Here is a 26,228-nt window from a genome sequence, read left to right as displayed (position 1 = left end):
GACCCGCCATCCTTCAAGGCACGTAGAAGACAAGCACTGAGAATGTTCTCTGTACTGGCACCCAAGTGGTGGAATGAACTCCCACTGGCTGTCCGAACAGCAGAGTCTCTTGCTGTTTTTAAACGCAGACTGAAGACTCATCTCTTTACACAGCACTTAAATGAGCATTGAAATAAGTATTGTTTGCAATATATTATGCTGCACTTATATTTCATTGTATTGCACTGTGTATTGTAGTTTACTTTATTGTTGAATGCACCGTGTATTGTAGTTTACTGGTATTGTATTGTATTGTATGGCACAGAGTTCTGTGTTCAACTCCTTTTTTCTGGGTATCTCCAGTGACTTTTGTATCTAGCAGTATCTGAGCTCAGGACTGTCTTTTTCTCTAACCTATTGCTAACTAGAAGATACTTTCTCTACACAGACAAAGCACTTCTTGTAAGTCGCTCTGGATAAGAGCACCTGCTAAATGCTGTAAATGTAAATCAGGCAAAAGATTATGACCACCTCCTTGTTTCTACTCCTTGTCCATTTTACTATACAGGTGAACTTTGTAGTTATACAATTACAGACTGTAGTCCATTTGTTTCTTTGCATACCTTGTTAGCCCACTTTTACCCTGTTCTTCAGTGGTCAGGACCCCCATGGACCCTCACAGAGCAGGTATTATTTTGGTAGAGGAGCATTCTCAGCACTCCTGTAACACTGACGTGGTGGTGGTGTGTTACTGTGTGTTGTGCTGGTCTGAGTGGATCAGACACGGCAGTGCTGCTGAAGCTGCTGGAGTGGACACCTTGGTGTCACTGCTGGACTGAGAATAGTTCACCAACCAAAAATATCCATGCAACAGTGTCCAGTGACCACTGATGAAGGACTATAGGATGATGAGAGGAGCTGTCGTCTCTGACTTTACATCTACAAGGTGGACTGACAAGGTAGGAGTGTCTAATAGAGTTTACAGTGAGTAGACACAGTGTTTAAAAACTCCAGCAGCACTGCTATGTCTGATCAACTCGTACCAGCACAACACACACTAACACACCACCACCACGTCAGTGTTACTGCAGTGCTTAGAATCATCCACCACCCAAATAATACCTGCTCTGTGAGGTTCCATGGGGGTCCTGATCACTGAAGAACAGGATAACAAGGCATGCAGAGAAACAGATGGACTACAGTCTGTAATTGTAGAACTACAAAGTGGAACTGATAAAATGGACAATGAGTGTAGAAACAATGAGGTGGTCATAATGTTATGGCTGATTGGTGTATTTTACAGTGGGTATATGTACACACATGAGCTACTCTGGGGGCAGATTTTAATGAGTTAAAAAGGGCAAAGACAAACTTTGAATGTACCACCAGTGGTATGTTAAGTCAGCAGAAATAGATAGTCAGAAAGTGACTAAAGAAAGTCCATAACAATCCTTGCATAAATCCTTTTTATGAGAACAAGAAGGTGAATTTGTAACTGATCTGCTCACCGTTGCCCTTTCAAACTTCAGCCTTTGGGTAAATAGAATCTTGTCATCTACAGACAAGAACACCTGTGGTTATCAATGATAAATTGACCACAGGTTAACCTCGTCCATCACATCTACATCAATATCTTACATGAGACAAAGTAGTATTAAGGTGCACAGCAAAACCTAACTTTGCTAACTATGCTGAGACAGTCCATTTCCCATTATTCCCATTAGATGTGTAATGTGTTTTGAATGACTGTCTGTATTGTTGAACTGCTGCCACACTGATCAAAGTTCTGTCTTAAGGAAAGGAGTGAAATATACAAAAGGAGTTGGGTATAGGGTGATTTCTTCCCTTTGTTATAGGTTTGTGGACTGTAGAGATTTAAGGTTTGGGAACTTGCATCCTAGCCATTGATAAGTTGCCAAGCATGTCCAGGCTTGGAAAGCTAGTCCGGTTCATTTCAGCTGTAACCAAGGCAGTCTCAGAAACCTAGAACTAAATTTATCTTGCTGTATGAAACAAGTAAAAGTTAATGTCAAAACAAATTCCGTAATTTTATTCTACACAGTGTATCAAAATAGACGCTGTGTAGAAATTATTGCCACACTCCCAATCCTTAGATGCAATGTTAGACTATGCTAAACATACCACACTTTAAATACCCATTTCAAGTAAAAGTAGACGACAAAAAATGTCATCTGATCACTTGGTAGAAGCAGGCATGCATTTCTTTGGACATGTGTGTCTCCTCCAGCAACTATAATCTTGTCTGCAAGTGAAAAATGCAGCACACAGCACTCAGGAAAGAGTCAGTCTGCTTACTGATCTCTTTTCAAAGCCTCCTGTGCACTAAACATGTAATTTTAACCCAATTCTAGATGAGTTGATAACCCCGTGTGCCCTGGTGCTTCCCTTTGCCTCAGAGTAAAGGCAAATTTTGCTTGAGTATAAAGAGGCAATCAGTCAATCAAGTCAGAGATTGATTGCATTAGTATTAGTGTGTTAGCAATATTAGAACTGGCTGAAAGTTGTGTTCCAAATTTTGTGATCTAAGGACATTTCCTGGTCCAACCCAACCAACGACAGCAAGCTTTGAATCTGAGCTCAAAGGTTGCTTGACAAAATTCTGTCCAAATCTGATTGTAGTTTAACAAATCTGTATTTGCTGACTACAGCCTAAATATAATCGTCTAAAACCAATCAGAGTTAAACAGAAGTCTGTCCCAAACCAAATGTAGCCTTATAAAGTGTCTGAACTCAACTATAGTGGGACAAAATTACCCAAATATAGAGGAGCTCAATAGAATTCGGCTTGAACTTGTCAGCCTAAAAAAAATTCTGTCATTTTGATTGGAGCTCAAAAAATTCTGTCAAAATTTGACTGCAGCCTGACAAAATTCTCTTAAAACCCAAATGTAGTTTAACAAAATTCTGTTTGAACTCAAAAGTAGCCTGACTGAACTCTGTCTCAATTTGACAGTAACATGAAAATATTCTCTCTGAACTTGACTGTAAAATGACCAAATTCTGTCTGAACCCAAATGTTTCCCAACAAAATCCTGTTTAAACCTAAATATAGCCTAACAATGTTCTGTCTAAACTCAGCTGTAGCCCAACAAAATTCTGTCTGAATGCACCTATAACATGACACAATTCTGTCTGACTGCAGCACCTGCTGTCTTGTACAATGACATCCACCATCAAATCATTGACAGATAAAATTGGTTTATGAATCAGCTATTTGATATTAAATTCCACTATAGTAAATGTATTCAGAAATGACTTCGAGCAACATTTTAGTTGGGTGAACTTCACATAATGTGCTGTGCTCATGGTGGCCTCATGGACCTTGGTGAACTTAATGAACCCAACTCGATGCTTACAAATATATAAGAAATCATATCTGAACCCAAATACATCAGATGTATATATTTGGGTCCCATTAAGTTTTGACAAATCATTTAAGCTGTAGTTTGAATGGAGGTCATTGGAAAGAGCAGCAGTTCCTTTTCTGAGAGAGACAGAAAGTATCTGCACCACACAGTTTAGTGTTTACCTGCACTAGTACACCTGATTAAACTCACAAGCTATTTAACCAATCATGAGATTGATAAGAATCATAAGAATCATGAGCAGTAAACTCAAACAGTAAACAGTAATTGAGCAGAATTAATACTGGAGAGCAATCATGAGTGCAAATATTCTAGATGTTGATCCATGCAGTGGTGACCTTAACAACCAAAGATGTTCCTACTGGCTTTTAGAAGTGTGAAATAGGTCATTAGGTGTCTTGTCTCGGTTTTGTGATCTGACCACTCGCTCATGTCAGCGGCTGCCTCAGGATTTACTGTTCACTGGAGTCAGTGACTGTTGAGTACTGGAACTTCCTCTTCAGCTCTCGTGTCAAAGTGCAGATTTATGTGGGGTTTTTTTGTGAGTGTGGTGGGGAACTTGATGTATGACTTTGGGGTTATTCTTATCTCCTCCAAAAGGCTGTTCCTGAGCACCAAGGTCTCTTAGTTGCCTCTCTCTCTTGCTGCCTTTTTCTCACTCTCTCTCTCTGTGTCATACCATCTTATTCTCTGTTGGATATGGTGTCTCTGTCTTCCCTTCAGGCTCCCATGCCGTCTCTCTCCTTCTCACTTTCTCTCACTGTCTGCACATCCTTTTGACACTCTGTAAGGTTCCTGACACTGTTAGGCTGCTTTTGGCCATTTCCAGCCAGACCCCCTAGACCGTGTGGCAATAGGAGCTCCAGCACTGATGCCTCGGGTGACTGGTGTCAATGCGGGTGTGGCTGGCCTGTCACCCCATCATCCATCACCCCAAGGCTTGGTGATCAGATCACTCACATAGATTCTGTAGTATAGGGCATGGCAGTGAAGATAATATCCTTTCATTGAAATTTCTGGAATGATAAGAGAGCTAAGTGTCAGTTTTATGAGCTTCTTCTATTTAAGCTAATGTTAAATTCAAGTTTTTCAGTGTAAGTAAATGGATAACTAAATAGGAGGTAAACTTGGTGCACTATGGTATTCTTTTTACTATGATAACTTACAGGAGAACTTTCATGTATGTAAAATAATAACATTTTGTCTTTAATAATTTAGCACATGAAATAATATTTCGATAATTTTAAATCATTTCTATTCATCCGTTTACTGTTTTTTTTTACTAATTATGGAGGACAGAAATTCTAATTATTAAAAAAATGTGTCAAAGTATGACATTACTAAGTCACTGAAAGGTCAGTTTTTTTTTTTGTAAGGTAAAAATCTAGTGTGTGCTCACATGATACTGTCAGAATATTTTACACAATAATATTAGGTGCTCACCTGATTTTTAACTAATAAAAAAAAGTCCTTTTGGTGACTCCATAGGAGATATATATATATATATATATATATATATAGTGGTAAACTATATTAGTGCTAGGCCTCTGGTTTAAGCCATAAATAAAAAATTTATGAAGAAAAATAATCTCTACAGCCATGCTGATTTCTGCCAGCGCCCCAGTGGGATTCAAGTAGTGTAAGAGCTTCAAGCTGATCACAGTTAATGAAAGCTCTTTTGGCCATTCTAAATTAAACACAAACATCTAAAGCTGGCAAAATGCATTCAGTGTTTTAATTGAAGTTTGAACACACCTTTTTTCACTTATAGCAGCTTTACAATGACTCTTTCAGGGCCTGGCATGGCGCTGCCACTGTTTTCCATTTCTAACAACAGACTGAAACCTGCAGACTACAGCTCATTTTCACAGTCAGTTACATAAACTTTAAAAAAACTACAACCACAAGACTGGTCCCATAAAATTGGTCCCAATCATTGTATATTAAAACCTGATTTGTTGATTCCATCGTCACTTCCGAATTATGTTAGTGACATGTTAGTCCAACTCACAAAATCCTAACTAATGGGAGAGATTCATTGACTATGTCTACCTAGACATGTTTTTCTTTTTTTTATTTCTCAGGCTTTCTTTGACAACCTGGAAGGTGCTGAGGGTTCCCTTCTGTATATAAGATAAATATGAATGTTTTGAAGAAATAAATATATAGTGATAAAAATATAGTTTGTTGTCTAGATTATTTTGTCTAAAGTAACAGAAAATAGTAATATAAAAATGATTCCAACATTTTGAACAGTAGTATATATTCTGCTTTAAGGCTGTCTGTAAATATTGCTTTGAATTAAGTGTGAAATGATGACTACTGTACGCACATGTCCATGTGTGGAATACCTAACATGGCCCTGAGTGCTATGATGAGTATAAATGGAAAGAGAAATGAGGGGGAGCTATCACCCGCCTCGTCACTCTGAACGGATATACTTAGCACTGCACTTAAACAGGCACTCTTGCTTACCCTTGCATCATGCTACAGGCAGTGAATGTTGACCTCCTCAGTTGGTGCCTCCCATGCCTCTGGCTCCCCTTTAGCCAACCAAATGTGGGCTAAGAGGTCACTCTTAGTGGAGAATCTGTAGATTTCTGCCACCAAAGGTTTCCAAAATGGTCACTCACTGTAGGCTGGTCATCATTATGACCGTTGGCGCGCTTGCTATGCAGATCTGATATGCTGACCATCTGTCATCACAATTGAATTAGCATTGTGAAAACCCCTCTGAACTCCTCAGAACCAAAAGATCCTGCATTCATAATACTGTACGTCTAACATATTGCCAGTTCTGAGACACTTGCATTGTATTAGCATAAAAGTTGCTGCTGAAAAGGAAGCTGTGGATGCAACAACATTCTCATTAACAAGGATGTATTGCACTGTTGCACATGTAACTTAGCAAAAAAAAACATGAATACGATGCTAAATAAGCCAATGTTGAGTAAATTACGAGTTAAAAGTTTATGACGACTCCATTATGCCTTCAATCTTAGGTGTCCACAAGAAGCCATCCAGAGAATCTTGGCAAATCTCTGTTAGAGGACGATTAATTATGGCAGCGCTAAATTAGCACAGAGGAGGCCATGCTCACGTCACAACCCAGCACATGTGGTCAAATATTAGCAAAGTTATTTAAGGATGGCGCATCTGGAAAGGGGCCAGACATCTATGTGGGTCCATAAGATTGTGAAAAATGACTGCCATACTTCAGTTTATGGAGGCTATTAGCATGCTAATTTGAATGATTAGCATAAATCATGGAGGCAAATTTATTAAGCACTTCACTGCAGTTGCAATTTTGGGTACACTACCAATAAAACATTTCATTCGAGGAGAATTATTATTGTCAGGTTGGAACGTCAAGGTAATCTGACCTACTGTCGCTGTCAACCAGTCTAAATGTTAGTTGTAAAGACTGCAGTAAAGTTGCTCGTAAATCAGATGTTAGCCCTTCTGACTTCTATTCCTGTAGTTTTTTTTATTAAAGGCTGGTGTGGCCTGGGTCATTGGGAATGTGGCCGTTACTTAGCCTTGCATTCTTTCTGTACATTATTGCACTTATAAATACCTCAGGAGACTCTTGGATGCATTCACTGAGACTACCAGTGAGCTATTGATGCCTTACTGGGAAGGTGGCTTTTTTATTGCTCGTTTAACTCACTAAAGCCTTCATATTTTAGACACAGCATGGTGTGAAAGTGCTCTACGATCTCATTATTGTTAGTTGTGGTATGTAAAGAAAAACAAAAATCTTAAGGAACAATTAGGACATTGTTTATCCCAGATACAAATCTCTTTTTAACAATTTGAAAGAACCCTGTGACAGTGAGTTTCGGCCCACCCAGACAGTGCCTGCTGTCCTCCTCAGTTGTTGCTTCTGTGCCGAAACAAAAGCTAACAAAAGGAAAGAACGAGGGAGGGGAGAGGATGCGAAAGAGGTTACAGCTGTCAGTCTCTACGCCTTGGAATCTCCAAACCAGCGGAAGTGTGTGTAGTGTGAGAAGAAAAGGGAAGAAAGGGTAAGCTCTGCCAAATGTTGGTTTGAAGTGCCCAGTCAGAGGAGAGAGATGACCTCCATGGCCCTGGCCTATGAGCTACAGTCAAACACCACCTGTCATTCATAGAGGCTGTAAAACAGTAGAGCAAAGCCAGTGTCAGCTCGTACAGCTAAGACCACACTGGCAATGATGTCACATTGGATTGTAAAGGAACTGAAACTGGACTATACACTGATTTTGTCAGTGTATATACACTTGATCAGTGGTTGTGATGTAAACAGTCAGAGTGGTTTGGTGTGAAATGGTTCATTGTTCAATCAAACTTGAATTACTTTATAGTGGTGCTGATATCAGAATGCAAACAGCCATTTTGTTCATTTTCCAAAGTGACTAGTGAACCAACAGATTTTATATGCAAAGTTCACTGTAAAAGAATTCATTATAATATGTAAATATTGTTATGAACTATTATAATATTAATTATACTAATAATATAATTACTACTACTACTCCTACTACTACTACTACTACTACTACTACTACTACTTCTAATAATAATAATAATAATAATAATAATAATAATAATAATAATAATTTCCCCTTAAAGTGAATTGATCGTTTTTTTAAAAATGGGAAAATGTTTCTTTGGGGACTATTTTGCCTTATTACACCTTAAATGTATCCTTCCATCATGAATGGATGGATAAACAATGTCTCACCCATCAGGCAGCACATTCTTAACAGTTTGATCTAATAGCTTTCTCTGAGTTAGCTTTTAGAAGCATTAAATGCTTCAGATGCCTTATTCCTATCATCACCACTGTGAACAATTTTGAAAAGCTTAATTGTTCATAGTGTGCTCATAGTCATGTTGTGTTATTTGGCAAGGCATTCAATTCTTCAGACATTTGGTTCCTATCACCACCACTGTGAAATATTCTGAGTTGTCAAGTTTCTTTAGAATGGAACATTTTATGTCACCATGAATGACCTTGTTTAGTAGAAATTTTGAAAAATCGGTGGAATTCAGTAAATATTGAGAAACCTCTGATCTGAAGCTTGCATCTTTTTTGCTTTAACCAAAATACAGTGTGCGGACTACTGTATGTGTTTATGTACTGTCAAATCGCTGATGATAGCAGTGTGTGTTTTTTCAAACAGCTCTTATTTTTAAATCCACATTGGTAATCCAACCCTGTTTTTTAACACCTCGTGGATCAGGTGCTGAATGCTTAAATATAGGCCAGATATTAACATCATTCAAATAATCCTTGTAGCTCTTTTAGTCTTGATTTACAAGTCTTTGGCAGATGTCATATGACTTGCCACGTATGATATACAACTGATCTTTCTGCACAGTTTTACTCCCATTCCTTTCATTTTAATTACCTTTTTCCTTGTGGGTTGATTTCATCTTCAGTGTTTTGTATTTCGGTTAGCTATCATTGCAATATATACGTTCTTTACGGTACAGAGAGATACTGTCTTATGTAGAAGTGGATCTATTTTCTATAATCTTGCAGACAAAGTGGCGTTATCCAGGGCCAGAGGAATGCAACAGTGCCACTGAGGCTGACTGCCGGATGCTAGGCTGAAAGAGAGCTTTTTGTCCGAGCGGCGTTCATTTGATAATCCTCTAGTACACACTCACTAAGCTCAATATCAACTCATACTTGAACTGGGCAGGCTGCCCAAAAGAGGTTCTCTTCTGTAGAAGGAACTACTCTGCTATACTGTGCCCTTATTGTATGTTCAGCTAGTAGGACTCTGCTTTTCTTTTGCTGCTTAGATTGCACTATAGCAGACAATACTGTCACTGATTTTTATATTACTTGAGAATGTCTTTTATATTATGTGAACATTTTTATGATGAAAGCAAACAAAAATGAAAATTCCAAAATAACAAATGTTAAAGAGGAATTCAACCTTTAAAAATAAATTCTGCATAGTTCATTTGCTGAGATGTAAACAAAGTCAGAGTGGTTTGATGTGAAATCAAAGAGAAAAATATTTCTTTACAGTGGTGGTGATGGGAACCAGAGGTCGCAATGTCTATAACACAAATACTGCCGTGTTATTTAGTATCCAAGACCATTAGGGAACCTACATGTCTTCTGATTTTTTATGTGTTAATGATGAATAATCATAAATGTGAAAATAAAAATTTTTCTTTGGAGCCTATTTGCCTTATAACACCATGTTTTAGGGAAAAATCTAATGTTAGGCATCAGGCACCACATTTGTATCCATTTCATGTTATGACCACTACTGAACCTATAAGTAAGTGACCCTTATTAGTCCTACAACAGGGAAATTTTACATCTGCATATAACCCATCTGTACAGTGAAACACCATATACACACTAGGTGGCAGTGAGCACACTTGCCCGGAGAGGTGGGCAGCCCAATCTGCAGGGCCCAGGGAGCAGTTGGGGGTTAGGTACCTTGCTCAAAGGCACTTCAGTCACATACTGTCAGTTCAGGGGATCAAACCATCCAGTCACAGAGCTGGTTCCCTAACCTCCAGCCCATGACTGCCCCAGTTCGCAAAATGTGTCTTCTGAGTTTTTATATGGCAATGAAAATAATAAAATAGTGGAAAATATTTTTAAAACGTTTTATTTGGGGACTATTTTGTCTTACAGTGCCATGCATGTACTTGACCATCACAATTAGATTTTTAAAACAGATTTTATAGGATGAAACCTTCACAAACAACCATAAAACAATGTCTTTGGCATAAATGTATTAAAAAGCATTCCACATATTAACTTTCTGTGAGGGAGCTTTTAAAGTTTTCAGACGTCTGGTTCCTATCACCAGCACTGTGAACAATTCTGACTTAAGCATTTCACATCAAATCATAGAGAATGATTTTTCAGACATCTTAACTAAATTTAATTACACAGATGTTTTGAGAAATGAGTGGAATTCCGCTTTAAACTCTGAAACAACTAAGATCCAAACTTATACTATACTTCTATAACTCAATGGGAAGTTCTGCTGATTTTTCAAAATTTTCGACATATTTCTTCATTTCACATGTAGAAAAAATCATTCAGATAGGTTTCAAATGAAATGTTAAATGGTAAACTAGTCACAAACTGGAAATAAATTACTTTCGTTGGGGGCTATTTTTCCTCACGATGCCAAGTACATACCTCTCCCCCTGCATGTATTGAAATACTTTTGTTTACATTTTGACAATTTAATTATGTAGAAAATATGAAAAAAACTAAAACATGCTAAACCTTTTAAAATGAAAATTATTTCTACAGATATTTGATGACTTTTTTAAAGACAAACCTACTAAACTTAAGAACATCGGCTTGCATCATAAATACTGTAATTACTGGATAATAAGCCTGTAATAAGTCTTTTATTTTAAAGTGTGTTACCATTTTGGAGACTTGAGGTTTTGTTATAATAATGACAATATGCTTGCTCCTGTTGTAGTCAAGTGTAGATATTTGTGCAAAATAGCTTAAATAGCCAAAGTTATGTGATACTTACTAGGAGAAAGTAGTTACTGCGTGGTTGATTTGCGTCTCTAAGATTAAGAGGTGCTAAGAGGTGCACAGACTTCACACTTGTTTCGAAATTTAGGACTTCAGTGTTCCAGCTTGTTTTGAGTGCTCTCTCATCTTGTATGATAATTGCAAAAGAGTGTTAAACCACTGTGTTGGAATGCAGAGCAGGCAGAGATGTATATGATAGATGTTTCCTATATTTTTAGCTTGAGCTGTCAGATACCTGAGCTGTCTCAAGTATAAGGCTCTTGTTCCATGCTGAGACACTTCCTAACCTTCCAGTGGGGGAGGTGGGAACTGGAGGGACTGATGGAGAAGGCTGTGTCCCATTGAAGTGCAAACTGCGGGACATCCACTTTTGCATATCATGGCAATCTCGCGTTTAGTTTTCAGCCATGGTGAATGCCATAAGGAATTGTTTTGTCTCCATAAGCCCTCAGCACTGTGTTTTGATAGAGGTGTCAGGAAGTAAGCCCCATCCTATTCTTCTCTCCTATGTCCATACTCTTCTTTCTTCAGACTCACATAGCTGAACACCCGGAGAGGGAAAAGGTGAATGGAATGCAGGTGGATTGTCTGCATTGTATGGAGATGTGCCATATGTTAGGGGATAGATGCCCACTGTTTATTTGTCTACCCCCATGTCTGCACAAATATCTCAAAGATGTCCAGAAGGTAGAGAGCCAAAGTTTAAAGGGCACAGTGCAGCAGCTCATACTAAGAAGTCTCAGCAGTTTTGCAGAAGGTGTAAGCTTGATAACGCAAGGTTTTAAACGGATTTACCTGGATCGTCTTGCTTATATTACCCATCAAAAGTTTGGGGACACTGTCGTCTTTCAAAACTGTAATTTTCCTCACTGCTACTCTTCAGTTAAGAACAAATACATGCAAAGTACAAGTATACAGTGCTTAAACGCCTTGTGTCTTCCATGGTATTAAGAGACTAATGCGTTCTTTCACACTTGCTTAAGTTATTTATATCAACCAGGAACTTAATAAAGATTCTAGGTACTTTTTTTGAGGAACATGTTAAATTCCATGACAGGTTCTATGCATTAATTGGCTAATTATATGTACTACACCGAAACAATTTTTAGCTACTAAGTTAATGAAGGGTCTAGTAAAATATCTCATAATTGCATAATTATTTGGAGTAACAAAATTGGTAAGTATAAACAAACACGAACTTAAATATAATCTTTTGTCATTAAGCAAAAAAGTAAATTGGGCCTTTTTGAGCAATTTTGTTGAACTTGAAATTTATCATCATGCAACCCAACATAGACCTCATCCTGATGTTGTTACACCTAGAACTTGAGAAGTTGTAAACAAACGTGTTACTTTGAAGGGTAAAATGGACAGATTTGTGGGCGATGATGTGAATGCCAGCGAAGAAGCATTTATTTTCCTTTAAAAAAAACAAACTTTCGTTTGGATGGTTCTTTGGAGAGCCATATTTGTAAATGTGACGTGTGAGTGTGAAGAACCTTTCTGAAGTTTAAAACAGCTCTAAACTAAAGTTTCTTCTGTAGCATCACTCAAAGGTGGTTCTTCTACAGCATCACTCAAAGAACCCTCTGTGACTCCTTTTTTAAAAGTGTTTGGCAGCAGGTGGATAAAATAAATGGTAGTACACAAATTATCCCAAATGTTTACACATAATAATGTATTACTCATAATGATCCTTAGTCTTTAATATGCACTCACAAGCTAAAAAAGATCAGCTGGGTGTCTTCAAACTGTTGACTAATGCTGATCATGCACTAATTTGCCTTAGAGGGTCCTCGGCCTGTCACTGCTGAAAATCCAAAAGACTTCAGGCTGTCTTCTGCAATAAGTCCTTGGATAATCCTGACTTAAGAGCCTCAGGACAGCCAGTGTCGGGGGGAATGGCCCTAAAATGGATGATGATTTTTTTTTTTTTTTTTGGGATAATAGGAGTCATGAGGTAGCACAGCTTAAAGGCGGAATGGGATAAAGGATTGGTTCAAAGTCATTAAAGATCATATGTCCACTTCGGTTAGTGTAGAAATTGGATCACACCTCTGCAGCATGCTTTATAAGCCATGTCTGCTTTAAGATCCTAAGTGATTTAGTTCCTATATTGGAGATGCATTCACTAATCCGCTCAAATTTAGCCTTTAAACTTGAGCTGATGTAGTGCAATGACATGTTTTCTTTCTTTTAATTAGTTTTTACATTGAAACACTCATATTTTCCATTGTCTGAAAGATGATTCTGTACATTTTTGTTCATCAAACTACAAACTATGTAAATAGCTTAAATAGTAACACAAAGGATTTAAGGTTCAGATATGTCCCTTAAATAGGTAGTTGTATCTTTTCACAACCTAATGTTTGAATAGAAAAATAATAATAAAAAGCCTGGAGACAAGACTTGTATGGGGTCTTTGTGTATGGAGTCAATGTAACGTAAAAAAATATAATTGCAATTGAAAGAGGAGCAATTATGTCCCCTAACAGAAGGTACTGAAGACGCACCCTCGTGGCAGTTTTGTACTTCTTTTTCTGAGAGTGTAACTATTTTGATGGACGAATCTTACAAAGAAACAAATAAAAACACCTTGTATGTGCTCTCACACTTGCTCAGACAGCATCCAGTTACAATTAAAACCACTACAGGTATATTTTAGAGCTACCACTGTAGTGACATAATGACTCTTGTATTAGATCTGTGTAAACTGGCAGTTTAATACTTTTTACCTTTATTATCCATTAACTACATAGACTACAATTCAAAATAGCTGAGTTATTCTTAAGTTGTAAAAATATGATAGAAGTAGTTTGGACCTGCTTAAAGGATTAATAATCAGAGGTTTTATGAAACCTCAGCTTTGGTGTTTGTGCTCTTCAGTTATCCTTTACAATTTAGGCTGTTTACAGATGAATTGATAAGTCTACTAATATGATCACATGTTAATCTACAGTGTGAGGTCCTATCTAACCAGCAAGAACATCCATCCATCCATCCATCCATCATGCAAATAGTTGTGTTAAGGACATTTTTGTTATTGAACATGAATTTATGCACTCGCCTCCTGTTCATCAATTTTCATTACTGAGGGCAAAGATTTCAACCAAATTGAATCAAAATATTCTATGGCAGTATTTCTATCAGTTTTGAACAAAGACTTTTTAACCTTTCAGGCTTCAGGTGGACCCAAACTTCAACAGCTCTAAAATTATACAGTCTACATGCAATTTAACAGTAATTACTGAATACTACATAGTTACTGAACACTCTTAAAAACAATGTGCTAAAAAGAGCAATGCCTAAGAACCATTTTTGGTCTCCTAAAGAGCTTACTATTGAAAATGCCCCCATATTTGAAAATGATCAGTTAAAGAACTTTTTTACCATTACGATTTTTTTCCTAAAATTGTGCATCCAAACCAAGAACCATTTAACATCCTTTATTTTTAAGGGTACAAAATAAGTCTTCAGATTAATATCTGAATAATGACCCTAGGGTTTGAGGATTGATCTGGGTTTGAATCTGGTGCAGAATGGACCACACTTGTGAGGTATCAGTAACTAAATGGATGGTTGTAATGAAGCTGTGATGGGGAGGGAGAGCCCCAGATGGGAGGTCATCTAACTTCCCCTGGTCCCATGCTGCTGCTTCTGTCATGGTTGAGGATCACAGTAGTAACTGAACCTTCTCTATGTGTCGTTCTGCCCTGTCACCCCATCACTCCAACCCTAAAACCTGTGGCTCTAGCCTGACACCTGGCTAGACATGCACCCTCTTTTAACTCACAATGAGCAAAAACTAAAAAGACACTCATTGCCCTCCACAGCATGAGAACCTATCTAGCCATTAAAGGCATTGGAACCCTAGCATCAACCCGCCACCCTCCAAGACTTGACCTCCTGAACTGAATGTGTGGCTCTCACACACAGTAAGCCTACCCCTATAATGGGAGTAACACGACAAGACCTTGATTTGTTGAACTTATTGAAGTAATGAGCGTGAAGGTTTTGGTGTGAAGAGAGGGAAAGATCAAAAGTAAAGGCGAAATGTCCCACCAACGTTTTAACATTATAAGAATTACTGTTGTCTTCCTATATATGTATATTTTGAATGGTTAAACCTTGGTGGGACATTTTTACAAAAAAAAAAAGAAATGTATTTTTACTTAAACATCTTAATTGAACTCAAAATATCAAGTTAACCCCATAACTTACTTTTTACATGTAAAAGCTGAGAAATTTAGTAAAATATGATTTGATGTTTTAACTTAAAAAAATGAGTAACTCAGTTGCATTAAACATTTCAGTCAGATCTTTAAACATCCAATAGTAAGTTAACATAATACGTTGTGTTTTATTACTTGAAATTCAATTAACTCAAAACACAACCAGATTACTGACAATTTTAAGTTAAAATATTAAATTTTTATCAGTTTTAGATGTTTTTAGATGTTTTCACAAAACAAGACTGTCAATATGTTTGTTGTTTAAATACTAATTATAAATATTAGTCACAAAATAAATAAAATATTTACTCTTTTATTTCAAAGCATAAAAAGGGTACTGATTGAAAGTTTAGAATTTGTACTTTTGAATGATTTTCAGACAGTTTGTTTGAATGTTTGTGAGAAATTTAAATGATGATATTTTAAATGATAATTTACATTTTTTGCTTTGAGCTTTTTAAATGGCATTTACCTTGATTGTCTGTTCTTAAACAATAAGATAAGATAATGAGATACTTTTTTTTTCAAGAAGTAATAAGTAACATATTCTCATTACAATTTGAGAGAAGTTAATCGATTAGTCAACTATCTATAATAGATTTCTTTTTTTTTCTTTTTTTTTTGAGCACCTGCACCAACACTGCCACTGTCTTCTCCAAATGAGACAAAAAGGCTGTCAGTTTATTTCCTAATGTGTGGCTTACTACATATACAGGAGGCAACAAGCTGAAGCCGCAGCCATTCCGCTTGAACTGGGCCTGGATCTCTCTGGAGAAGGAGTACTACCTGGTGGATGAGGATGCAAAGTTCCTGGAGGTGACGCTCAAGCGCCGGGGTTATCTTGGAGAAACATCCTTCATCAGTAAGCATTGACCAAAAATATGTTGCAGTGTTTTTGCTGATATTAATTTGGTAACCAAATCAGAAAGGTTGATCCAGAATTAGAGAAAAAGAAAAGCTGGAATCAGAATCAGAAAACAAACTATCGTGGAACTCTCAAATTCTTTGAAAAGTACATGGGAAAATTATGAAAGACTTAATTCTTTTTCCTAAGCATTAAAATAAAGCTTGCAGTATTTTATGAGAAGACAATATCATATATAAATATTATGTACACAATTTAATGCATTACACATGATAGTCATCACTACATGTAGTGGCTTTAAAAGTGTAAGAAGTGGAGTCTGTGAATCAGGTTGTTGTTGTGGGTTGTGCTTTAGAAATATCTCTAGAGTTTAGATCCACTATGCACTGAGTATTTTGATTATATGTCTAGTTTACTATATATATATATATATATATATATATATATATATATATAATGAGCTGTTTATCTGTAAAAACATGTCCAGTGTTGAGTGTAAATATATAGGAACCTACTACAAACCACTGTTTGAAAGTAGGCAACCGGTAGCTTAATGTACATTTTACAGCATAATTTATTGTTACACTATAGCATAAAGCTGCAGTTGTACTCAAAAAACACTGTTACTTTAACTGTTGTATTTTTGTTTGTATTTTTCCCAGGCATTGCCACTAAGGATGGCACTGCTAAGAAGGACAAGGACTTCCGTGGAAAATCCCAAAAGCAGGTCCAGTTTAACCCAGGCCAGACAACGGCCACCTGGAGAGTCAAGATCTTCACTGATCAGGAGTTTGAAACTTCAGAAACCTTTGAGATTCAGCTGTCTGAACCAGTGATGGCGGTTCTTGAGTACCCAGATAAAGCCACTGTGGAGATTGTGGACCCTGGCGATGGTGAGAATAACCCAGCTGAAACTAAGGATAATGGTCATCATGTTAGCCATGATGTGCAGACCAGGATTACACGCACACACAAAATGATTGTTGTACATAAAATGTTTTGTTTATCAGTGGATGTGGTCCGTGCTAACGTGCTTGTTTTTGTCTTTTGCAGAGTCCACTGTGTTCTTCCCTCAGGCTGAGTATCTGATAGAGGAGGACATTGGTGAGCTGCTGGTTCCTGTGCGCAGGTCTGGCGATATTAGCCAGGAGCTTATGGTCATCTGTTACACACAGCAAGGTCAGTTCTAACCCAGCAGGGGTCCCCAGTATGGGCCCCATTTTAAACTTCTGAACATTTCAACCTTAAGTGGATGAAATGTTCCCAAACATCTGAGCATTACCAATGCACTAATCTCCATGATCTTAAGGACAACACAGAGTGCGATATACAAACTGCTTAATGAGCTCCATATTTATGCTGATTTTTGAGCTGTTCTTTTTCACATCTGATGCCTTTCTGATGAAGATTTGGTCGTTGATTTAAATGTTATTTGCCCAGTCCTATAGATGATCCACAGATGCTCCAATTAGCTACTCTCTGAGGAGATTGAGGTTAGGAGTAAAGCCCAGGGTTAGGATTTAAGAGATTAAAGTTAGCAATACAGCAAGATAAAATGTAATTACTTACTTAATTACAGAATTACAGATTTATTATGTCATGTCATGTTTTTTTTTAAATGATGCTCTGTTAATTGTAAATTGTAATTGTTTTGTCTCTGACATAAAAATGGGCTTACCAAATGGTTTTTACTGATCAGAGTACAGATTTAAACTCATTAGAATATTTGGCTTAGCTTGGCAATGTTTTTCAACTCTTTGAAGCCATCAAAGCTGAGTGGAACATGATTGACTCTTTCTATGAAAGGTTGTCTACAAGTTTACCCTCAAGACTTTACCATGTGAAGAAATCAAAAGTAAAAGTTTTCCATATTTAGTTACTTTACAGATTTACCTCTCTATCTATGACCAACAAAAGTTTAATGTTTTGCAATTTTGGATGGCAGTGAGCTTGAAGTTGAATAATTCTGACAATAATTCTGACAAAGTCATTCAGAGTGATTTCATGTGAAATGGTTTACTGTAGAGAAATGTGCTGACTTGAATTTCTATATAGTGGTGGTGATAGGAACCAGGGTTTGCAATGTAGTAATATATGTGTAGTAAAGACTAGTTATTTTATTCAGAATCCAACACCAGCAGGTCTTCTGAGTTTTTATATGCAATTGATTTTTTTTTATCTATTTGTGATGTTTGAGTACATGCAGTGTTGTATATATATATATATATATATATATATATATATATATATATATATATATATATATATATCCAGATCTCCATTTCTCTTTCTCATGATTACTTAGTTTACATTAGTTACATAGTAGTAGTAGTACTCAGTGAATAATTCATAATAATAAATGAGTAATAAGCCTAAACGTTAAAGTTAAAGGTTCTTTTTTTATCACTTCTTGTTCAGATACTGCCACCGGCACCATCCCCAGCACGGTGCTCTCCTACTCTGACTACATCACCCGGCCTGAGGACCACACCAGCGTCCTGCGCTTTGACAAGGATGAGAGGGAGAAGCCATGTAGGATCATCATCATCGACGACTCACTGTATGAGGAGGAGGAGAGCTTTAATGTATCACTCAGTATGCCCATGGGAGGCCAGGTCGGGGCCAGCTTCCCCAGCGCTAAGGTCGTCATCCTGGCAGACAGTGATGATGGTGAGTTACATATAGTTCCATACAGAGCAATATCTCTGTCCATGAGGACCCTTAGGGCCCATGTTTGAATTTAGTAAGACTCAATTATAACCAGATGTAATAATGTCGGATAAAGTATGCCAAAAGAAAAGTCCTCGGCTGTTCTCAAATGTAAAAATCCTCAAAACAAAAAGGTTTGTGTTAAATTTAATTGAATATTCCACTGTAAACATTTGCTCTGGTCACATATGTGAATTTAGTGTCAGAAAAATATTCAAATGGATTACATTTTAAATAAATGATGGGAAAACTCATAATAAATAATTTCATAATGAGATTTACACTCCTATGAGTTACTATATCATTACAGTGTATTAACTTATGAGTGCCTGTTTCAGGAAAACAGCCCTTTCATTATTTTCACCTGGACCAGAGGAGGAAAGATGACTTGAATTTGTGATGCAGAAAAAGAACACGTGATCCTTGATTACTGATATTGTGTTTGAATGAAAGCTTTTGTTTTTGCTGCTGAGCTATAGAAAGAAAAAAGAAAGGCACAAGCCTTTGATGTAAGATCTGAATCAGTCAGGATGTGGCTGCTTTCCGCTCTTCCAGTCGCTTAATGATGTGGAGTCTAGAATGGTAACAGGAGACATCAGATTGACTCAGTTTAAGACAACATTATACAGGGAAAACTCGCTGAACTTGGTCCAAAAAACAATATATCTGGTAATACAGGGAGCTTCTCTTCAGCAGTGCTTCTGTTCTTCTCTTCTGCTCTTCCTCAGTCATAGAGTCATAGAGTGGCTGATCTAGTTAGTCCTCTATACATATCTATAATAAGAAAGTCAACTTGTCCCAGTTGGGGAATTAAAGGACAGATAAAAGAGAGGTCAGACTCAAAAGTCTAGATGTCTAGGTAGATAATCAGAAGTTGGTAACTCAGGTGGAATGTGTTTATTGTGATGGGTGAGTTGTTTATAATTGTTTTAGACAGAAATTCTGATCTGATTTTTGTGCTTATTTTACATCAAACCATCAATGCATACCTCGGTTTCAATATTTTATCATCAATTAAACTTCACACCATTAGAGCAATTTGTAGATCTGTGTTAGATACAATACTGTGCAAGAATCACAGACTCAATTTAATACATTTCCAGTCAAATTGGCAACGTTATTGGACAATTCATTCATTTTTCAGGCAATATTTGTGTAAAGGTTACATATAAGGAAGGGGAAAGTCAAAGGAAAAATAAGTGAATAACAGAGTTTCCAAAACTGGAATGCAAACTGAAATAACTAAAAGAAATAAAGAAAGTGGGACTCCTAACAGCCGTGCAAGACAGAAGCCCACCACACTGTCACCACCAGATAAACAGCACTTAAAGCTCTCATCTATCTATAGAGATATGTAATTAAACTTTGAGCCAGGGCTTGAGAATGTAGATCTGAAGTGCATCTTCAGAACTGCATTTTTAAGGTTTACATGTATGCCAGGGATCACCTCCAGGGATCCTCTCCATGGATCACCACCTTATCGTGGTGGAGAGGTTTGTGTGCTTGAAGGACCCTAGGAGCTATGTTGTCTGGAGCAAAAGCTCCTGGTAGGGTCTCCCATGGCAAACTGGTCCTAGGTGACAGGCCAGACAAAGTGTGATCCATAACCACCCCTATGAGGACAACAAAGCAGGACTCGTGTACCCTGCCCGGATCAGGGTTACCGGGGCCCCACCCTGGAGCCAGGCCTGGGGGAGGGGCTCGCCAGCGAGCGTCTGGTGGCCGGGCATTCACTCATGGTGCCCGGCCGGGCCCAGCCCGAAGGAGCTACATGAGTCCCCCCTCCCATCGACCCACCACCGATGGGAGGGGCAGTAGTAGGGGTGCGGTGCATTGTGGATCGGGCAGTGTCCGAAGGCGTGGGCCTTGGCGTTCTGATCCTCGGTTGCTGAAACTGGCTTTTGGAACTTGGAACGTTACCTCACTGGCGGGGAAGGAGCCTGAGTTGGTGCGCGAGGTCGAGAGATACCGGCTAGATATAGTCGGGCTCACCTCAACACACAGCTTGGGCTCTGGGTCCAATCTCCTTGAGAGGGGCTGGACTTTTTTCTTTTCTGGAGTTGCCCATGGTGAGAGGCGGCGGGCAGGTGTGGGCTTTCTCATAGCCCCTCGACTCGGCGCCTGTATGTTGGGGTTTTCCCCGGTGGACGAGAGGGTAGCTTCCCTACGCCTTCGGGTTGGGGAACGGGTCCTGACTGTTGTCTGTGCTTATGCACCGAACAGCAGTTCAGAATACCCAGCCTTCATAGAGTCCTTGGAAGGGGTGCTTGAAAGTGCTCCTCCTGGAGACTCGATTGTCCTACTGGGGGACTTCAACGCTCACGTGGGCAATGACAGTAAGACCTGGAGGGGTGTGATTGGGAGGAATGGCCTCTCTGATCTGAACCCGAGTGGTGTTCAGTTTTTGGACTTCTGTGCAAACCACAGTTTGTCCATAACGAACACCATGTTTGAACACAAGGATGTCCATAAGTGCACATGGCACCAGGACACCCTAGGCCGCAGTTCAATGATTGACTTTGTAGTCGTGTCAGCGGACTTGCGGCCATGTGTACTGGACACTCGGGTAAAGAGAGGAGCTGAGCTGTCAACTGATCAACACCTGGTGGTGAGTTGGATCAGGTGGTGGGGGAAGATGCCAGTCAGACCAGGCAAACCCAAACGTATAGTGAGGGTTTGCTGGGAACGTCTGGCAGAAGAACCTGTCAGATTGATCTTCAACTCACACCTCCGTCAGAACTTTGACCAGATATCGGGGGAGGTGGGGGACATTGACTCAGAATGGGCCATGTTCCGCTCCTCCATTGTTGAAGCGGCTGACTATAGCTGTGGTCGCAAGGTAGTTGGTGCCTGTCGGGGCGGTAATCCTCGAACCCGGTGGTGGACACCCCAGGTGAGAGATGCCGTCAAGCTGAAGAAGGAGTCCTACCGGACATGGTTGGCCTGTAGGACACCAGAGGCAGCTGGCAGGTATCGACAGGCCAAGCGATCTGCGGCTTCAGTCGTTGCCAAGGCAAAAACCCGGGTGTGGGAAGAGTTCGGTGAGGCCTTGGAAAGTGACTTTAAGTCGGCTCCAAAAAGATTCTGGCAAACCGTCAGGCGACTCAGAAGGGGAAAGCAGTGTGCCACTAGCACTGTATATAGTGGAGATGGTGTGCTGCTGACTTCGACTGAAGACGTCATTGGGCGGTGGAAGGAATACTTTGAGGACCTTCCCAATCCCACCGACACGTTCTCCAGTGAGGAGGCAGAGTCTGGGGACACGGGAATAGGCTTGTCCATTACTGAGGCCGAAGTCGCTAAGGTAGTTAAAAAGCTCCTTGGCGGCAGGGCTGCAGGGGTGGATGAGATCCGTCCCGAGTTCCTCAAGGCTCTGGATGTTGTGGGGCTGTCTTGGCTGACACGCCTTTTCAACATTGCGTGGACATCGGGGGTGGTGCCACTTGATTGGCAGACTGGGGTGGTGGTGCCTCTTTTTAAAAAGGGGGACCGGAGGGTGTGTTCCAACTACAGGGGAATCACACTCCTCAGCCTCCCTGGTAAGGTCTATGCAAGGGTACTGGAGAAGAGAGTCCGGCTTATAGTCGAACCTCAGATCCAGGAGGAGCAGTGCGGATTCCGCCCTGGTCGTGGAACACTGGACCAACTCTTTACCCTCTCCAGGATTCTCGAGGGTTCATGGGAGTTTGCCCAACCAGTCCACATGTGCTTTGTGGATTTGGAGAAGGCATTCGACTGTGTTCCCCGGGGTATTCTGTGGGAGGTGCTTCGGGAGTACGGGGTACATGGCTCTTTGCTACGAGCCATTCAGGCCCTGTACAAACAAAGCAGGAGCTTGGTTCGCATGGCCGGCAGTAAGTCAGACTTTTTCCCAGTGAGAGTTGGACTCCGTCAGGGCTGCCCTTTGTCACCGATTCTATTCATAATTTTTATGGATAGAATTTCTAGGCGCAGTCAGGGGATGGAGGGTGTCCGGTTTGGTGACCTCAGGGTCACATCGCTGCTGTTCGCAGATGATGTGGTCCTATTGGGGACATCAGGCCGTGAACTTCAGCTTTCACTGGATCGGTTTGCAGCCGAGTGTGAAGCGGCCGGGATGAGGATCAGTACCTCCAAATCCGAGGCCATGGTTCTCACGCGGGAAAGGGTGGAGAGCCCTCTCTGGGTCGGGGATGAGCTCTTGCCTCAAGTGGAGGAGTTTAAGTATCTCGGGGTCTTGTTCACGAGTGATGGTACAAGGGAGCGGGAGATTGACAGGCGGATTGGTGCTGGGTCAGCAGTGATGCGGGCTCTTTACCGGTCTGTTGTGGTAAAGAAAGAGCTGAGCCATAAGGCTAGGCTCTCGATTTACTGGTCGATCTATGTTCCCACCCTCACCTATGGTCATGAGCTTTGGGTAATGACCGAAAGAACGAGATCGCGAATACAAGCGGCTGAAATGAGTTTCCTCCGCAGGGTGGCTGGACTCTCCCTTAGAGATAGGGTGAGAAGTTCGGTCATCCGAGAGGGACTCGGAGTAGAGCCGCTGCTTCTTCACGTCGAGAGGAGCCAGTTGAGGTGGTTCGGGCATCTTGTTAGGATGCCTCCTGGACGCCTCCCTTGGGAGGTGTCACAGGCAAGTCCACCGGGGAGGAGACCCCGGGGAAGACCCAGGACACGCTGGCGTGACTATATCGCCCAGCTGGCCTGGGAGCGCCTCGGAATCCCTCCCAGGGAGCTAGTGGAAGTGGCTGGGGAAAGGGAGGTCTGGGCTTCATTGCTCAGGATGCTGCCCCCGCGACCCGAACCCCGGAGAAGCGGAAGATGATGGATGGATGGATGGATGGATGTATGCCAGGGGTTTGATATCTGCCTAGCTAAGACATGACAACCAGCTTGGTATGTTTGTCATTGAAGAGCTAAGGTTTTAGTCAGATTATGTATATGTATTACAACCCCAATTCCAATGAAGTTGGGACATTGTGTAAAACATAAATAAAAACAGAATACGATGATTTGCAAATCCTTTGTAACTTATATTCAATTGAATACACTACAGGGACAAGATATTTGGATAAACTTTATTGGTTTTTGCAAATATTCACTCATTTTGAATTTGATGCCTGCAACACGTTCCAAAGAAGTTGGGACAGGGGCAACAAAAGACTGGGAAAGTTTAGGAATGCTCAAAAAACACCTGTTTGGAACATTCCACAGGTGATCAGGTTAATAGGAAACAGGTGAATGTCATGATTGGGTATAAAGGGAGCATCCCTGAAAGGCTCAGTCATTCACAAGCAAAGATGGAGCGAGGTTCACCACTTTGTGAACAACTGCATGAACAAATAGTCCAACAGTTTAAGAAACAACATTTCTCAACGTGCGATTGCAAGGAATTTAGGGATTTCATCATCTACAGTCCATAATATCATCAAAAGATTCAGAGAATCTGGAGAAATCTCTGCAAGTAAGCAGCAAGGCAGAAAACCAACATTGAATGCCCGTGACCTTCGATCCCTCAGACGGCACTGCATTAAAAATCGACATCATTCTGTAACAGATATTATCACACAGGCTTAGGAACACTTCAGAAAACCGCTGTCAGTGAACACAGTTTGTTAAAACTCTGCCATGCAAAGCGAAAGCCATATATCAACACCACCCAGAAACACCGCCGGAAAAGTGTCCTGTGGTCTGACGAGTCCACATTTCAAACTGTTTTTGGAAATCATGGAAGTCGTGTCCTCCGGGCCAAAGAGGAAAAGGACTGTCCGGATTGTTATCAGCATAAAGTTTCAAAAGCCAGCATCTCTGATGGCGTGGGGGTGTGTTAGGGTAACTTGCACATCTGTGATGGCACCATTAATGCTGAAAGGTACATACAGGTTTTGGAGCAACATATGCTGCCATCCAAGCAACGTCTTTTTCAGGGACGTCCCTACTTATTTCAGCAAGACAATGCCAAGCCACATTCTGCACGTGTTACAACAGCGTGGCTTCATAGTAAAAGAGTGCGGGTACTAGAATGGCCTGCCTGCAGTCCAGACCTCTCTCACACTGAAAATGTTTTGGGCATTATGAAGGGCAAAATATGACAACGGAGACCCCGGACTGTTGAGCAACTGAAATTGTATATCAAGCAAGAACGGGAAAGAATTCCACCTACAAAGCTTCAACAATTAGTGTTCCCAAATGCTTATTGAGTGTTGTTAAAATGAAAGGTGATGTAACACAGCGGTAAACATGCCCCTGTCCCAACTGCTTTGCGCGTGTTGCAGGCATCAAATTCAAAATGAGTGAATATTTGCAAAAAACAATAAAGTTTATCCGTTCGAACATTACATATCTTGTCTTTGTACTGTATTCAGTTGAATATAGGTTGAAAAGGATTTGCAAATCATCATATTGTGTTTTTATTTATGTTTTACACAATGTCCCAACTTCATTGGAATTGGGGTTGTATGTTCATGATTATGCGTCCAGGCCACTTTTTGCTGGACTATTTGAGGTAGACATTTAATCATATAAATATGTCGATTTTTTAGTATAACTCGAAGCGTCTTGGTGTGGTGCAGTTTACTGAGCTAACTAAGAGCTTGGTTGAGCTTTTGTGTGTTAGTGTAATCTTTAAGATTAAGTCAGCATTTAAGATTAAATCTGGACTGAGATTATTTTGATTCAAAGAACACTTTGCCCTTCATCAAAAATTATGACTTTTAAAATACCTTTTATTGCCTATCTTCTACAAGTAGGGCCAGCTTCTTTATGCCCTGGCATTTTTGTGTAAATATTGTCACCAACTAGACTGCATACCAGGTGTTGCTGATCCACACATTGCTGTCTCTTTGATGCCTGTATGTGCCAAATTCTTTTTGGTTCACCTTTACACACCAACAAGTCCTTTCATGACCTCATCGTCTCCATCTGTTTTGTTTGTGCTCATGTTTCTGCCTAGTTCACTTGTTTTTGTTCGTTTGTCCACCGTTTGCCCTTCAGTGTTTGAAAGCACTCAATGCTCTCAATCAATGCTAGTTTTTCTTCTGTCACCATGTTAAAGCCATCTTTGGAAGTCTGGTAACATGATAGCCTAAAACAAGAGGATGCTGTTCAATAGAGTCCAAGAGGGCCCATAACAGTCCACAAAGCTCTGCAAGGCCAGATCAAAGTGCTTATGGACTCATGTCCATACAAGTAGACACTGAGACTAATAATGGTCCTATTGTATTTGCTAGCTAAAAGCTATAGGGCTGGGCAAAGTAAATAAATGAGAGTATACTATAGCCCGTTTTCTCAAATCTAGATTTGATAATGTGAACATTTTTATTTTTGTTTGTTATTTTTGTTTTGTTGTTAATTTAATTTTAGGTATTGATCATTTAAGAGAGATTTGGAACATTTGTGCATAAGTGATTTGTTCAGTAAAATTTGGTCAGTTTTAGATTTGTTTATCACTGAAATATGTTGAGTAAGTAAGCAAAACACACCCATCATTAACCAAAATATTAGTGACATTAGGACTGGAGGACACCTTTAGCAGTCTACATGTGACAGTG

The 26,228-nt window shown here is 39.8% G+C and overlaps 1 protein-coding gene across 1 annotated transcript in view; it reads left to right on the top strand.

Moving 5' to 3' along the window:
- frem3 (Fras1 related extracellular matrix 3) overlaps nt 1-26,228 on the top strand; it is a 56,369-nt gene that overhangs the window by 11,231 nt on the left and 18,910 nt on the right. Inside the window, exons 3-6 of the mRNA XM_017701426.2 lie at nt 15,838-15,984; nt 16,650-16,880; nt 17,041-17,166; nt 18,406-18,657. Of these exons, the coding sequence (XP_017556915.1) occupies nt 15,838-15,984; nt 16,650-16,880; nt 17,041-17,166; nt 18,406-18,657 (756 nt within the window). The remainder of the gene's footprint in view (nt 1-15,837; nt 15,985-16,649; nt 16,881-17,040; nt 17,167-18,405; nt 18,658-26,228) is intronic.

This window comes from Pygocentrus nattereri, chromosome 5 (genome assembly GCF_015220715.1).
Source record: "Pygocentrus nattereri isolate fPygNat1 chromosome 5, fPygNat1.pri, whole genome shotgun sequence".
NCBI classification, from domain to species: domain Eukaryota; kingdom Metazoa; phylum Chordata; class Actinopteri; order Characiformes; family Serrasalmidae; genus Pygocentrus; species Pygocentrus nattereri.
Note: the sequence above shows the minus strand (reverse complement) of the source record. Positions and strands in the feature narration are given on the sequence as shown.